Source organism: Pollachius pollachius (assembly GCF_949987615.1).
Source record: "Pollachius pollachius genome assembly, chromosome: 5".
NCBI classification, from domain to species: domain Eukaryota; kingdom Metazoa; phylum Chordata; class Actinopteri; order Gadiformes; family Gadidae; genus Pollachius; species Pollachius pollachius.
This window is the reverse complement of record NC_136938.1, coordinates 16584713-16598933: the sequence shown is the minus strand read 5'-3', so window position 1 is coordinate 16598933 and position 14221 is coordinate 16584713. Positions and strand designations below refer to the sequence as shown.

The 14221-nt window shown below is 44.4% G+C and overlaps 2 protein-coding genes across 3 annotated transcripts in view; one reads left to right on the top strand and one right to left on the bottom strand.

Annotated features, from left to right (window-relative positions):
• Window positions 1–375: 375 nt before the first annotated feature.
• dut (deoxyuridine triphosphatase) lies at window positions 376–3392 on the top strand (the record flags this gene model as incomplete). Of its 2 annotated transcripts, XM_079736398.1 has the most annotated exons (7): window positions 376–487; window positions 1747–1885; window positions 1986–2077; window positions 2176–2220; window positions 2329–2403; window positions 2636–2706; window positions 2842–3392. In XM_079736398.1, the coding sequence occupies 7 exons, from the start codon at window positions 376–378 to the stop codon at window positions 2896–2898; spliced, it is 591 nt and encodes a 196-aa protein (XP_079592524.1). In that variant the 3' UTR covers window positions 2899–3392. The 2 variants fall into 2 exon arrangements, with proteins under 2 accessions (XP_079592524.1, XP_079592525.1); XM_079736399.1 differs by lacking the exon at window positions 376–487 and having other exon boundaries at window positions 1631–1885.
• A 918-nt stretch (window positions 3393–4310) lies between these two features.
• fbn1 (fibrillin 1) overlaps window positions 4311–14221 on the bottom strand; it is a 62295-nt gene continuing 52384 nt past the window's right edge. The window contains exons 51-66 of the mRNA XM_079736786.1: window positions 13618–13770; window positions 13201–13263; window positions 12824–12943; window positions 12502–12621; window positions 12228–12350; window positions 11609–11740; window positions 11022–11144; window positions 9769–9975; window positions 9186–9311; window positions 8692–8814; window positions 8040–8156; window positions 7158–7286; window positions 6456–6575; window positions 5666–5897; window positions 5303–5519; window positions 4311–5106 (exon numbers count right to left, since the gene is read on the bottom strand). Coding sequence (XP_079592912.1) covers window positions 4729–5106; window positions 5303–5519; window positions 5666–5897; window positions 6456–6575; window positions 7158–7286; window positions 8040–8156; window positions 8692–8814; window positions 9186–9311; window positions 9769–9975; window positions 11022–11144; window positions 11609–11740; window positions 12228–12350; window positions 12502–12621; window positions 12824–12943; window positions 13201–13263; window positions 13618–13770 — 2483 coding nt within the window. The 3' untranslated portion in view covers window positions 4311–4728. The remainder of the gene's footprint in view (window positions 5107–5302; window positions 5520–5665; window positions 5898–6455; window positions 6576–7157; window positions 7287–8039; window positions 8157–8691; window positions 8815–9185; window positions 9312–9768; window positions 9976–11021; window positions 11145–11608; window positions 11741–12227; window positions 12351–12501; window positions 12622–12823; window positions 12944–13200; window positions 13264–13617; window positions 13771–14221) is intronic.

The following is a 14221-nucleotide window of genomic DNA, read 5'->3' as shown; positions in this document are numbered from 1 at the left end:
GATGGGCCTTATGTAGTAGGGATTCCACAGATGGACATACAATGAATGGCCTAGTATTTGTAGGACAAATAATAATAATCCAACACATTCATGTAACATATATATATATATATATATATATATATATATATATATATATATATATATATATATATATATATATATATATATATATATATTTAGCCAGAATATATATATATATATGTGTATATATATATATATATATATATATATATATATATATATATATATATATATATATATATATATATATATATATATAGGGCGCAGTGAGGGCGCAGTGGCCCCTGCAGGAGGAAAAGGAGACGTGCAGCTCGTGTCGAACTACCGACAAGCTTAGATAAACCTAGAAAAATGATTCAAACGGTTCGCCGAAGATTGGTGCAGCAACTACTGGGTCATTCGTTGTGGCCAACTGCCCCATATTCTTTGCAAAGGAAATGTAATATGTCGACCCAAGACAAAGGTACAGTTCAAAATCTTGATGGCATGCCTTTGAGGATTCCTTTCCGAATCGTACAACGGTTTAGTTTTCTTTTAACGCTCTTGCTGTTTTTTGTGATGCCATTATAACAAACAAATGAAACATGTTTCACTATTCAACGTAGTTTGGCTTGTTGCTAATGCAATGGGATAACGATACAATGGTTGAACCAAAGTGGTAAACAAAGAAGACATTTTTGACATAATCTCGCGGGAGGCGTTGCCCGAAAAAGAAGGGTTTGTCCTAGTGACGAAGCATTATTGGTTGCGATCTATCTATGCATGTATCATTTTTATTTGTACTGTAACCACACTCAGTATTTCCATAAAATGAATAAACCTTACGTGACATGAGTGCCAGTGTGTGTGTAATAGCCAGGCACTAGCCTGGCTATTTTGAGACCAAACTCAGTCAAATGCCGCCTTCAAAGCAGCTCGGAGATTCGGAAGCTCTTACGTGTCTTTACCTAAACCTTCTCTTCTTCCGAAATAAGAGTGTTCAGGAAACGCCCCTCAGAACCTCATAGGCTATGCGCTTCCTTGCTTAATCAGATTAATCAGTTCTTAGGACTTTGCTATGCTTGCGATGGTTGACCATGAGCGAGAATTTATTAGGTGCTGTTTATAATTGTAAGCTACAATGTATCGTAATGCAAATGTTAGAATGGGCCTTAAATTCACCTCCTAGTGCTTGCTGCAAGTTCACTTTAGTCTATTAATGAAATTGGCAGCCATTGTTGTGGCGTGATCTCGGAGGACACGGGTAGCTTACGTACGAAACTTCGAGCGTAAACTCCGACCCAACAGAGTGTTTCCTCCGAGCTTAAGGTCCGAAACTCCGACCGTTTTGAAAGCAGCAGTACATAACCCTAACCCTAACCCTGTCGTCATTGTGTTAAACCAGCCAATAGCGCGCCAGTCGGAAAAAGCCAGCTTGGTGATTGGCTCCCGCAAAAACGCATCGAAACTAGAAAGAAATGGATTGCTCTTCTCCATAGGTCCATGTCTCCAGAGTCCAGTCCCCTTTGCAGGGTGAACTCAAATCGGCGGCAGAATGGGCGGGGCTACCCAGTCTAGCGCCCAATTCAATCGCGCCACTTTAAGCCCGCGAGTTTGAAATCACTATTAGTTTCCACAAGCTTGATGAGCGGCAGCCACGTCTAAAACGAATAACTACAAGCTGCATACTTTTGACTTTTCTCTTTAATAACATGCCTTCGCTTGATTTAACAAATGCTTCAGATGTCTCTCCATTGAAGAGGACAAAGACTGAAACGCACTCTGAAGATGACCGACTCGTCCTTAAATTCGCTAAACTCTCTGAGCTGGCAACGACACCAACGAGGGGTTCTCCCAGAGCTGCAGGCTACGACCTTTACAGGTTTGTTCACCTTGTTCATGAAATGGTAATATCTTACTTCTAGATTTCTAGTTTTCACAAGTCAAATTGGATCAACATCTTTATTTTTCCTATCATGCAGTGCTTACGAGTACACCATTGAACCGATGGACAAGGCCCTGGTGCGTACGGACTTACAGGTTGCGATTCCTCACGGCTACTATGGTAGAGTAGGTGAGTGTCATGCACATCCTTAAAAAATGAACACTGTTCATTTTCACTGTTTTATTGATTAATTTGATATATTATACTAACACAATAATGTCCTATAGCACCCAGATCTGGACTGGCAGTAAAGAACTTCATTGATGTTGGTGGTGAGTTGATAACTTATGTTCGGTGATACCATGAATGCTGAATAAGTACTAATTAGAGCTGTGGTGTAATCCCTTGCTTTTAACATGTGTGCTTTGCTTTTCTTTTAGCTGGAGTTGTCGATGAGGATTATAGAGGAAATGTCGGAGTTGTGCTCTTCAACTTCGCCAAGACTCCCTTTGTGGGTATGTTCTAGTTGCCTACCTCCTTGAATCATCAGGTTTAATAACTCCCACGTCATGGGTTTCATGTTCTGGCTAGATACCTGGACTACTCTAATTGGCTGTGCCTTAATTATGTGAAAGCTCTTCGGAGATCATTTCCTTTGTTTGAAATGTGTATGAAATATTGTGTACTCTATTAAATACTACACCGGAAACTCTTGGAAACACTGCTTTTGTCTCCTTCCCCCTGCAGTGAAGAAGGGTGACCGGATAGCTCAGCTGATCTGTGAGAAGATCTGCTACCCAGAGCTAGTGATGCAGGAGGTACAACTCAAAAACACCTCAGCTCTCAGAAATGCAACTGATGCATTTTTACATATCTTTTTAAATCTTTGATAGAAATTGTTTCCTTCATTGTTAATTGTAGAATATTTTTGAAGTTTGGGTTTTGTTTTTCAGACCCTCGACAAGACAGAACGTGGAACTGGGGGCTTTGGGTCAACTGGAGCCAACTGAAATGAACATGTATAAAGTACAAAATTATGAATGGGTTGAGTTATGTAACTTAAATATTTGTTTTACATTATTTGTTTTCATTGGTATGTTTTTTTTTCTTAACAATATATCTCTTGTGCATTAATTTGGAGTCCTTGTTTTATTTGTACTTCTCTAATGATAATCTCCCAGACACTAATGAAGAAAATGTTTTTTACCGGTTATTTCACCACATGGGGGCACTATAGGGAAATAAATAATTCAGTGTACCATAAAGTCTAACTTGACATTAATAGGTTGCTATAATTGCTTGTATCTGTTCTGGTGTTAAGTTTTCATTTTATGTTGAACCTTTCTCTTGATTGCAGGGGATGATGCAGGGTATAATTTGTTCCCCATGTCCCTGCCACTCCCTAAATATGTAGCTGAATATATTGGAAAAAGCATCAGACATTTTGCTACTAAGAAAAAATGGTAAATAGCCTCAATAATTCAAATAAAGCATAGCAGTGGTGACATATACACCAAAAATATGTAAGTTTATTGTGAATTTCGGACGAAAACCCTCACTGACGTGAGCGGAGAACACAGACGGGTGTCTTAAGGCTGGTCCAAGACGATGCGGCACTGATTGTACTTGTGAGAGAATGTGTGGCCATGAAGGCCTCAGTGCATAATCATGAAGGCCCACGTTTGGCGTCATCACAATGTGGTATGTGTGCACAGATTTGTATGTATACACAGTTAACAAAGTAGTTGGTCATTATAAGCACCATTACAAACCCCTTCAACGTTGCGAGGATTCCTATAGTTTACAAATGCTTCATAGATTAAAGGTGGCATTGATTATTACAGTATAAACACACATAATTTACATGTAGTATAAAGAAGAGCACACAGGGTATGAAGCTAACTGTTTTTGTAGCGAAGACTTGAAATCTGAAGAAGCGGCCGATGGAATGGAATTATTGTGACTACTGAATAGTACAGTGCATTTCAGAAGTCTGTAATTGTTTTGCTAGCACCAGTAAATATGAATTATTCTAGTCAGTAGGAAAAATGGAATAAGCTTAGTTTAAATATGCAGAAGACATCATTCAAGCTCAGACATGGGTCCATTTCAATAGTCTACAGTAAGTTCCTTTCCTCAGCCAACAACTTCCGGTTAGTTGTACTTATTTTCATTCAAATGTATAAGAAAGTCAGATGTTCATGCTTTTTTTTCGTTTAATAGAGGAAAGGAATTCACTGCAAATTAATTACTTCCAATTCTTCCACCAAAGACGAGCTATGTAAAGCCTTCTACAGTTCAAGTGCCCTTTCAAACTGGTGCCCGATTCCACATATCATATACAACATAGAAAAGCTCTTGCCACCTCTCCCCTCTGCACAACCCCCCCCACCCCCCACCCCTCACATTCGCTAGAGCACTTTTTTGCACACAGCTGAAGTTGTTTGTCAGGACAATATGTTCTTCATCTGAGGATCATGACATACGGACAAGATCAGCCAGTCGTTTTAAAACAAAAAAAAACAAACGTGGGCGATTGTATATCTATGATATGTAGAATCGTCTTTGGGAATCAAACTATTTCGTCCCCATCCCCCCACCCGCCCCTTCCACCCTACAAAACCTCAATCCTTGTCTCTTTGGTGTCAAGCCTTCCTCCAGGTTGGAGCAAGGAAGGAGCTGCCCTCTCCCCCACACCGCTGACCCAGACTCGGTGGTTCCTCCAGCAGCCACAGATGCTTTAGCTTGGGGCCTTTCTTTTGTTTTCCTTGGAGAACGTCTGAGCCTGGATCAACAGTCGCAGCGTGGCAGCCTCTGCCCCTGTCTCTGTCCCGTGGCGGTTAATGGAGGACGATCTGCACCCTCATCCTCAGCGTGTCGCCCAGCTGTCCCGTGAGGTAATCCTTATCGTGTCTGTCTTCCAGCTCGGCCAGCTCCTTCTTGCGGTACAGCGGCGCGCTGCTGATCTGGAGCTCATACGCCCCGGGAGGCAGTGCCTTCTTCCTCTTGGCCAGGTGGAGGTAGCTCACGCCCTGTGCCTGGTGGATCTTAAAGTAGCCCTCCTGGTTGCCATAGTCGATGGTGTAGCGGACGTGGTCATTGAGGGTGGACAGGGCTGGCGTGAACTCAAGGATAGGGACACCGCCGCTCAGGTCACTGATGTTCAGGTTGAACAGGAGGGTGTCCTCGATGTCCAGGCTGGCCATGCTGACCACCTCCTCACCTCCTGCTTTTATTTGGCAAAGGAAGAATAAAGTGAATACTCTTTAAAGCCATTTTGAGACTGATACTGTGATTAAGATGTACCGTATATACAAACTCGTAAACAAACAAACTTGTAAGCAGAAGCAAAACATAGCAAAAAGTAAATAGTAAAAAGTAAATCAATGTCACTTGGGAATGGGTCGAACCAACCTGTTGGTGACTGAGGTGTGGCTCCCCCTCCTGGGTATAGTTGGTACTGCGTCGACTGCGTCCCTTCTTGGGATAGCCATTGATCTTACATTCATAGCAGGCCTCATGAGAGAGAGCGTTCTCGTCTTTCGCTCCACCCCCATCTCCAACTCCAGCTTGTCCAATACTGACACCGGTGTCAGAGCTGCCGTCGAAGCCCGCACCAGTCACGCAGTGCCTGCAATGCAAACACACACACACACACGCACACGCACACGCACACACACACACACACACGCACACACACAGATACCATGTGGTGATTATACACCCCTACCACCGTCACAGCCATGCTCAGCCAAGCACTGATCCTAGCCCACATACCCTTGGCCTGCCCGGAAGTATCCAGATGGGCAGCCACAGAGGTAGCCACCGTCCGTGTTGGAGCAGCCATAGTTGCAGGGGTTTTGGCTGGAGGAGCACTCGTTGACATCGGAGCAGCCTCCGCTGTTCTGCTGGTAGTTGAAGCCGGTGGGGCACATGCAGCGGAAGCTCCCCAGTGTGTTGTGGCACGACGCCCCCCCACAGATCTGGCTGTTTTGACATTCATTCTCATCTGGGTCACAGGAAATAAACAGGAAGTAAGTCAAAAGGTCATCCTGCTGAAAGAACATAAAACAATACTAGGAAGTCTGGAATGAGAATATGGAAGAAGGATTAATGCAGTGGGAATGAAAGGCCAAAATCTAAATCGCACACTATTTATATACAACTGTGATGGGCATTGGTTTTGTGTACAACAATAGAATGAAATTAAGAGTTTACAGTATAACAGCTCAATGTGACCAGGCCCACCGCTCCCTATACGCAGAGTGCGTAGGGCACCAAGTACCTGGGGGGGGGGGCACCAAAAATTAAGGTTTGTAAAAAATATATATATATATTACATTATTGAATTACAAAAATATATAAATTAGTTATGAAGAGGCCCACCGTTTTTTTTTTCTTAATTGTATAACCTATCACTCAATTTCGGCAAATGTTTTTACCTAATATATTTAAAGAGGCTTCACCCCCCCCCCAGCGCTTGCGTGAAGGCACCGAAACGGCCAGCACCGGCCCTGAATGTGACCCAGTATAATATTGAATGTTGATGGATTGAATCGTGTCTCACCAACACACTGGTTCCACTGGTAGTGCTGAAGGTATCCCTGAGGGCAGCTACACCTGTAACCACCCACCAGGTTCTGACAGCCATGTTGACACCTGTGGTTGTCATCGCACTCATCCGTATCTGTCCGGGGCACAAATAAACACACACGCACACAATGAGAATTAAACTGAAACACATTTACTAAAGAAGAGGGTGGTCTGCATATACATTTAGGCCATTTAGCAGATGCTTTTATCCAAAGCGACTGACAATAAGTACAGTACTGGAGTCTGTACAGTATGCATTATAAGTACCAAGCACTTATAATTGCTAGGTTAACCCATTCCCCCTATACAATAAGGATAGTTAGGATAAGATGCTGCACGATGCTAAGTAAATGGACTGCATTTATATAGCGCTTTTTCTGTAACCAGTGGCCACCCAAAGCGCTTTATGCAAAGGCGACAGTTTGGGTAAGGTGCCTTGCTCAGGGACACCTCGACACCTCGGAGCCGGGGATTGAACTAGCAACTTTGCGGTTACCAGCCAACCCACTCTACCTCCTGAGCTACTGCCGCCCCTATTTGTAACTATTTATAAGTGCAATGATGTACAAACATACAATAATGTGTGCGTAAGAGGGGGCTTTTTGGGAGAGTAAGGGAGGAGGCGGGGCGTTGGGTGGTAGGGAGGGAGGTAAGGAGGTTTCTATTAGTCACCGACCTTCACACGTTTGTCCGGCAGGGTCCAATGAAAATCCACGTTGACAATCACAATTGTAACTTCCTGGACTGTTCTGGCAGACGCCATTGCTTCCGCACAGATTAGGGTCCGAGGCACACTCGTTATTGTCTATACAAGGAACAATGCAATGCAGAAGTTAGTACTCTTAAATCCTACAACCGCTTAATAGGCCTAAGAGAGAAGGTTGCGCCACACTGCGTGTCCACACTTTTGGTGCATTTGGAAAATGTGTGACACAGCTTGGCTGTGTCACATCAAGTGAGGTTATATCACTCGGTAAAGGTTTAATATGCTAATCAATCCCCAAACTGTGAAACAACCAAGCATGGCTAAAAGCCTTGCCCTGAGCACATAATCACTCTTCAATATAACCTTTAAACACAGCTTCTGCAAGACTTTGAGGTGGTGTGGGATTAGCTCTAAAGAGGGGACATAAGGCTTTGGACATGGAGGCTGCCTTGTGGTCTACGGAGAGAGAGTAAGAGAGCGAGAGGCATAAAAAAAGGAAGAGGTCACCATGACAACCCACTGCAGTGCTCCACAACAAGTCATTGCTAGGCTCCCATGACTCAAACCCATTGGGGCCTAATGAGATCAGTGTGATATCAGTCTGTGTCTATTAACTCTCTGAGAGGGTTAGGGGGCTTTAGACTGAGGTGCTTGAAGGGTCTTTTACAAGCTGGGACGAGATATGCTATGAGTTATCTAAATGCTGTTGCGTTTGTTCGAAAGGAAAGTAAGAAAGTACGAGGTAGAAAATGGGCGCCTTCTGAGAGCCAGAAGGCGTAAGTGAGTTTGAAGATATAGAATACACAAAGAATTCAATATAAAACTTTGTGAGAAAAGGGCATTTTGAGTTACCTATACAGGCTGTGTGATGCTGTGTGAATCCTGGAGGACATTTGCAGGTGAACCCTCCAATTGTGTTGACGCACAGGAACTGACAGTTGTGCTGTTTGCTTGAGCACTCATCCAGATCTGAGAGGCGAGCAGAATCAGAATTAGACATATGGTACATGTAAAATAACCCCAAAATCACCCAACAGGAATAGAGGTCAAGGAGTTTAATATAGTTGTCGTTTTGAGGGGGATGTTTGGATATTGCTTTCACAAGTTGTCCCTCTCCCCCACCCCCAGCATGTATATTAATTCTCTATCAAGTCCGTGAACTACAAATGAACTGTTGAGGAAGCAGACACTGGAAACTGGGAGTCAAGGCTGGCGAAGTCAACGGAGAGGAGAAGAGCACGCTTGTTTAGACTCCAAAACAAGCCTAACAAATGGGCACAGATGTGCACTGTCAAGTGAGGAGGAACCATTGACACCCAAGATACACACATAGACAAACACCTGCATGTGTGTCTGTGTGTGTGTGTGTGTGTGTGTGTGTGTGTGTGTGTGTGTGTGTGTGTGTGTTTGTGTGCCCGTGTGTGTCTGTGTGTGTGTGTGTTTCTGTGCCTGTGTGTGTGTGTGTGTGTGTGCCTGTGTGTGTGTGTGTGTGTGTATCGCTCACCTTTGCAGCTCTTCCCGTCCTCCTGAAGGATGTATCCGCGTGGGCAGGAGCAGAGATAGCCTCCTTCTGAATTCTTGCAGATGAAGTTACAAGGCTTGGGCGCCTGGATGCACTCATCCACGTCTATAGGGAGATACAGAGAGAGGGAGAGACAGAGAGAGAGGGAGACATAGACAGAAAGAGAGAGAGAGGGAGTTTGAAGGACAGAGAAATGGAAAGCAAAAGCGAGAGAGACACACATAGAGGGAGAATGTGTCAGCGAGAATATGAGACAGTTTGATCTCAAGGCCAGACATTCCATAAAGGGAGAAAGATGAGACAGACGGACTGCATTTTTTCCCTGCTTCTCCTTTGTTTTTTCGATGGGGAGTGGGAGCTACTCCCTCCAGGTAGTTTTTCAATTCTTTCCTAGACAGTAGGACTGAGGGATGTGTGGGGAGGGTCACAGCTGATGGAGAAGAAGCTGGAGATAAGCGTAGAATGTGAGTCCTCACCCACACACAGCGTGCTTGTGATATCCGTGGTGTAGCCCGCCTTGCAGACGCAGCTATAGGAGCCCAGCATGTTGATGCACTGGCCGTTCTTGCACAGGTTCCCCATCACGCGACACTCGTCTATGTCTGGGAGGAACAGGACAATGGCTGTTGTTAGATTTTGGCACAGAAACCAGATCTCTTCTTCTCCAGGGAGATGAGTTGTTGGGTTAAATTGGTTGCTTTAAAAATAATAATTTTCAGGTATAATTGTTTTTTGTGAAGGCTCTGTGTATGTATATATATATATATATATATATATATATATATATATATATATATATATATATATATAATGGAAGAATGCTGGTCATGATACTCAGGTATAATGACATTTGGCATGGCTTCTCCTGATGTAGTTATAGTATACTTTAAAGGCACCATTTAAATTAAATGTATACACAGAGGTTGAATGTTAATAGAAAGATGCAAAACAAATAATTATATGTATATACATCGATTACCCATATATATACACACTATTTGCATACTTTCATTTTTTTTTATTTTTCCATAGCATTTAAGTTTCCCTTTCACTTGGTACCTCTGCCATCTGTGGTGTAACCTGGGCCCAGGGGACACATCTTCTTGTACTGGGTGGTCCCGGGCAGGGGGCAGAGCTCGCAGCCTGTTCCCCAGCCCCGGCCCCCATCGCAGCAGCACTCGGACTTGGTCACCATGTTTCTGTTGCTGGACGTCATCTGACACAGTGTGGTCAGGACCTCGGTGAAGCAGAAACCCTCGCGGTTATCTAGAGAGCACAGGGTAGGCACCGGATGAGATGGCCATTAGCTGTGTGTGTGTGTGTGTGTGTGTGTGTGTGTGTGTGTGTGTGTGTGTGTGTGTGTGTGTGTGTGTGTGTGTGTGTGTGTGTGTGTGTGTGTGTGTGTGTGTGTGTCGTTAGGGTTAACACAAACCTCTTTTTAGAAGTAAACAAAACATATCCGGTCAACAGAATTCCACATGTGTCGAAATTTTGCCACAGACATATTTAAAGACTAAAACAAAAAAAACTTAAATACAAACAAAGGTGAAACTCTAAATCAAAGAGCAGACTTTAGAGCAAGGTTTATTTTGACAAATCCTCCCACATCCTGACTGCACATGGCTCCCAAATGTTTAGTCAGACAGACAGACAAGACAATACAGATAGACAGGCAAATAAGTACAGACAGACGGACAGACAGACAGACCAGAAGCTTCCCGGTTCATGTGGGTGGGCCAGTGTGACAGGAAGGATGCAGGACAACCTATCAACCCCATTCTCTTCCTGTGCAACTGAGTTCCCACCAGGCAACGCAAACCCTCCCGAACTCAACGCGGAGGGGATGTGCAGCGCCTGTGAAGAGCCAGGCCTTGCACAGATAAGACCTACAGCTTTGTCCTCACCGCTGTCTTTGCAACGACCCACCCCGGTTCCTCAGCTAAATTCTCTCAGCGTTTGTAGGGACAAAGGAAATCAGAGTACTTTCCCAAGAAGGCTCGGAGCAGGACTATGGAAGAGTTGCCCCTTAACAGTTGCTAGCGTCGTGGCTAAAGAACATTCTCGTCTTTACTTAGATGGGCTCCTTGAGAGAAATGGTTTGCATAATAACACTATTCATGGCCTATTCATGTTGATCATGTCATCACAAGTTGATGTGAATGTGTCTACTTTGAATTGAATTGGTCACCATGGGATTTGTTTTTAACACATTTGAATTTAATCCATTCTATTCAAATAGAATCCACCTATGTTCTACAGTGTCTGTGTAGAAGGGAAAATAGGATATGTGAAATAAGATATGGGAGACAGACCTATGCACTCCGTCTGGGTCGGGTTGGCTTCGAATCCTTGGTCACATCTACAACGGAAGCTTCCAATGGTGTTCTCACAACGGCCATTCTTACAGGTGCCTGGTTTGCCACACTCGTTCAGATCTGGAACATGGACATAACCACAACACACACACACGCACATACACACACACACACACTCATGCATGCACACACACTCACACACACACACACACAAACGGACCCACATGCACACACACGCACAAACACACAAACATAAAGAACTTAAGATAAAAACTGTCAAAAAATATGGCGCTGTTCGGAATTTCGTTAGCATAACAATTCTGTTACTTTATGTATGTCAGGTTTTATGCACGTCAAAGAGATGCAAACAAATGTTTCCAGTGTTTATCAAGCATCCCTAACAATTCTGTTTGGAGAAGTTTTGTTTATTATTGCACTTAATATTGTCTGCAACATCTTAATGGGGCTTTTGTGAGGAAAGCCAAGCTCTCAAACTCACTATAAAAAGACAGGCGGTTCAAGCATTGGACTTCCCTGAATGATACATGTAGTTTGTGAACCTTGACTGCAGCGTGCTATCTCACCGATGCAGCCCTCTCCATTGGGTTTCCGCGCGTATCCCGGGGAACAGATGCACATGAACGTTCCGATGAGGTTCTTGCAAGTCATGCCGTTGCTGGCGCAGTCGTCCAGGCCGTCTTCACACTCGTTCTGGTCTGGAACACAGGGACAACATGTTAAGTACATGCCTTCACTCTCACACACAGGAACACACACACTCTGGAACAGCCTTATCTCCCCTGACCCACTCCCACAGGGAGTTACACGGTACACATGCTGAGAGGGACGTTGGTCTGTTCCAAGTGTAGTCTAAACAGCCATGCTAGTATAGAGTGCCTGACTCACCATTGCCTCATCACCCCCCCCCCCCCCCACGCAGCTCTCTAAGGTTCCCTCCAAATCACAACCGTCCCCATGACACCCCTTGTATCTGTGGAGGGCTGTGGTGTAAACAGCCACACAGCCGGTGACGGTGTCAGGAGAGGGTTTTACATCTCGTCAAGACAAGGGCGTCTTGTCTCGGTTGCAAGGTCCCCGCATGGGACTTGCAACTGACGCACGGACGTTACGTCAATTCATATAAGGAGCCGGTCTCTGCCTTCCCTTAAAACAACACATCTCTGGAGCGACTGGCTGTAGTACCTTTGCACATCCTCTTGTCGTCTCGCAACACGTAGCCCGTGGGACATTTACACTCGTAAGAGCCCACCACGTTGACGCAGCGGAAGGCACACAGCAAGGGATTCTGGGAACACTCGTTGATGTCTGCATGGGAGGCGACAGGCGACAATCGTTGTTATTGCTGTACTGCTGTAAACGTTTTATTAAATGATGCTTGTTCAGTGTTGAGGCGTGTTGGCTGAAAGTTCTCCCTATTGTTCAGTGTTGAGGCGTGTTGGCTGAAAGTTCTCCCTACCTTCGCAGGTCATCATCGGGCCAGGTTCAAAGCCGTTGTCACATGCACACTCAAACCCTCCAATCACGTTGGTGCACGTGCCGTTGCCACAAGGGTTGCCGATGTCACACTCATCGGTGTCTGTGTGTGTTGAAGAAAGGCACAATAAACACTTGAGTTTAGATTAGTTGAGCTAAGGGCGAGAGAGGAACAGAGATACATAGAGAGACAGACAAAGAGAGAAAGAAAGCGATAGAGAAGGGGGATGAGACAGAGAGAGGGAGAAAGAAAGAGACAGAGAGAGGGAGAGAGAAAGAGCAAGAGAGGGAGGGTGTGAACTGGCCTTCACAGGTTACTCCAGTGGTGCCCAGCCGGTATCCCATGGGACATTCACAGCGGAACGAGCCGTCTGTGTTGATACACTGGCCATTATCGCATTGTTCGTAGATGCACTCATCAATATCTACAGTTAGGAAGCAGAAAGACACACCAACACACTTGATTATACATTTTGGTGTAACGTTGAATCATTTTGATTTCAATTAATTTTGTTGCTTAAAACGGGTACATTCAAATTACTATTGAAAAATGTTTCACAGCGTAATTGTTTTTAAAAAGTATGCTTTATAAAGAAAACCTTTCTTATATACCTAGATGGACAGACATACACACATTCAGACAGATAGACAGACAGACACAAAGACAAATGGGCAGACCAACCAATTGGATTGTCATCAATCCCTCGTCTGTAGCCAGAGAACTGACATAGATTGGTGAAGGCCTCTGGAACACAAAATCACACAAAGATCCAACACAATCAATACAAAAACACCCCCTTTACCACACTTTGCCCATAAAGTACCTACCTAATGTCCTGGAACTACTTGTGCATGTGTTTGTGTTTGCAAGGGGATCAGCATGTCCATGTTTCAAAACCAATACCACTACCAAGCTGTAGGGGGCAATACATATGTGTACAAAATAGGATTTTTTCCATTCAATTCCATTTGTTCTGGCGTCAGAGAAAGAATATTTTATATTGCAAAATTGCTTTCGACACAAATTTGCCTTCAACTGTTTCTAGTTGATCAAATCAGAATACATAGCTACTGGCATGTGACTGGCAGCTCAACCCACCCTCGTCCTTGCTGGGGCAGATCTCACAGGGGTCCCCCCATCCCTGGCCAATCGTGGATGTGCAGCAGCAGTGCTCTTTGGTGGTGTTGAGGGACCTTGGGGCCATGCAGCGTCCGTTCTCGAACTTAGTGAAGCAGTAGCTCACACGGAAGTCTGAGAGCCCCGACAAACAGAGAAGAGAGAGGGAAGAACAGACAGATGGATGGCAAGGAGGGAGGGAGGGAATGGGTTTTAATAATAGAAAAATAATATATCTTAATTATATCTAGGACATTTGGCCTTTGGTGCTGTGAATCTACTGTCTACGGTCTCCCCCTGTCTTTCACCGACTGGTTCAGAGGGCTGTTGTTTCTGCTGCCGGAGGGACTGGGTCGTAATGAGAAGCATATGGCAGCACTGGCCTTCCCTTAACGCAAGGCAAATAATCCACATGACCAACTGTGCACATGCTTGCATGTGGTGCGTGCATGCACCCACACACATACACAACCACATGCACACATGTACACCAACATAAATCATATTGAAGTTAAGATCTTTTCAGGTGTTCATTCATTGTCTTCTATCCTAAAACTGTAGTGTTCACTGTATTTGCACATGCACG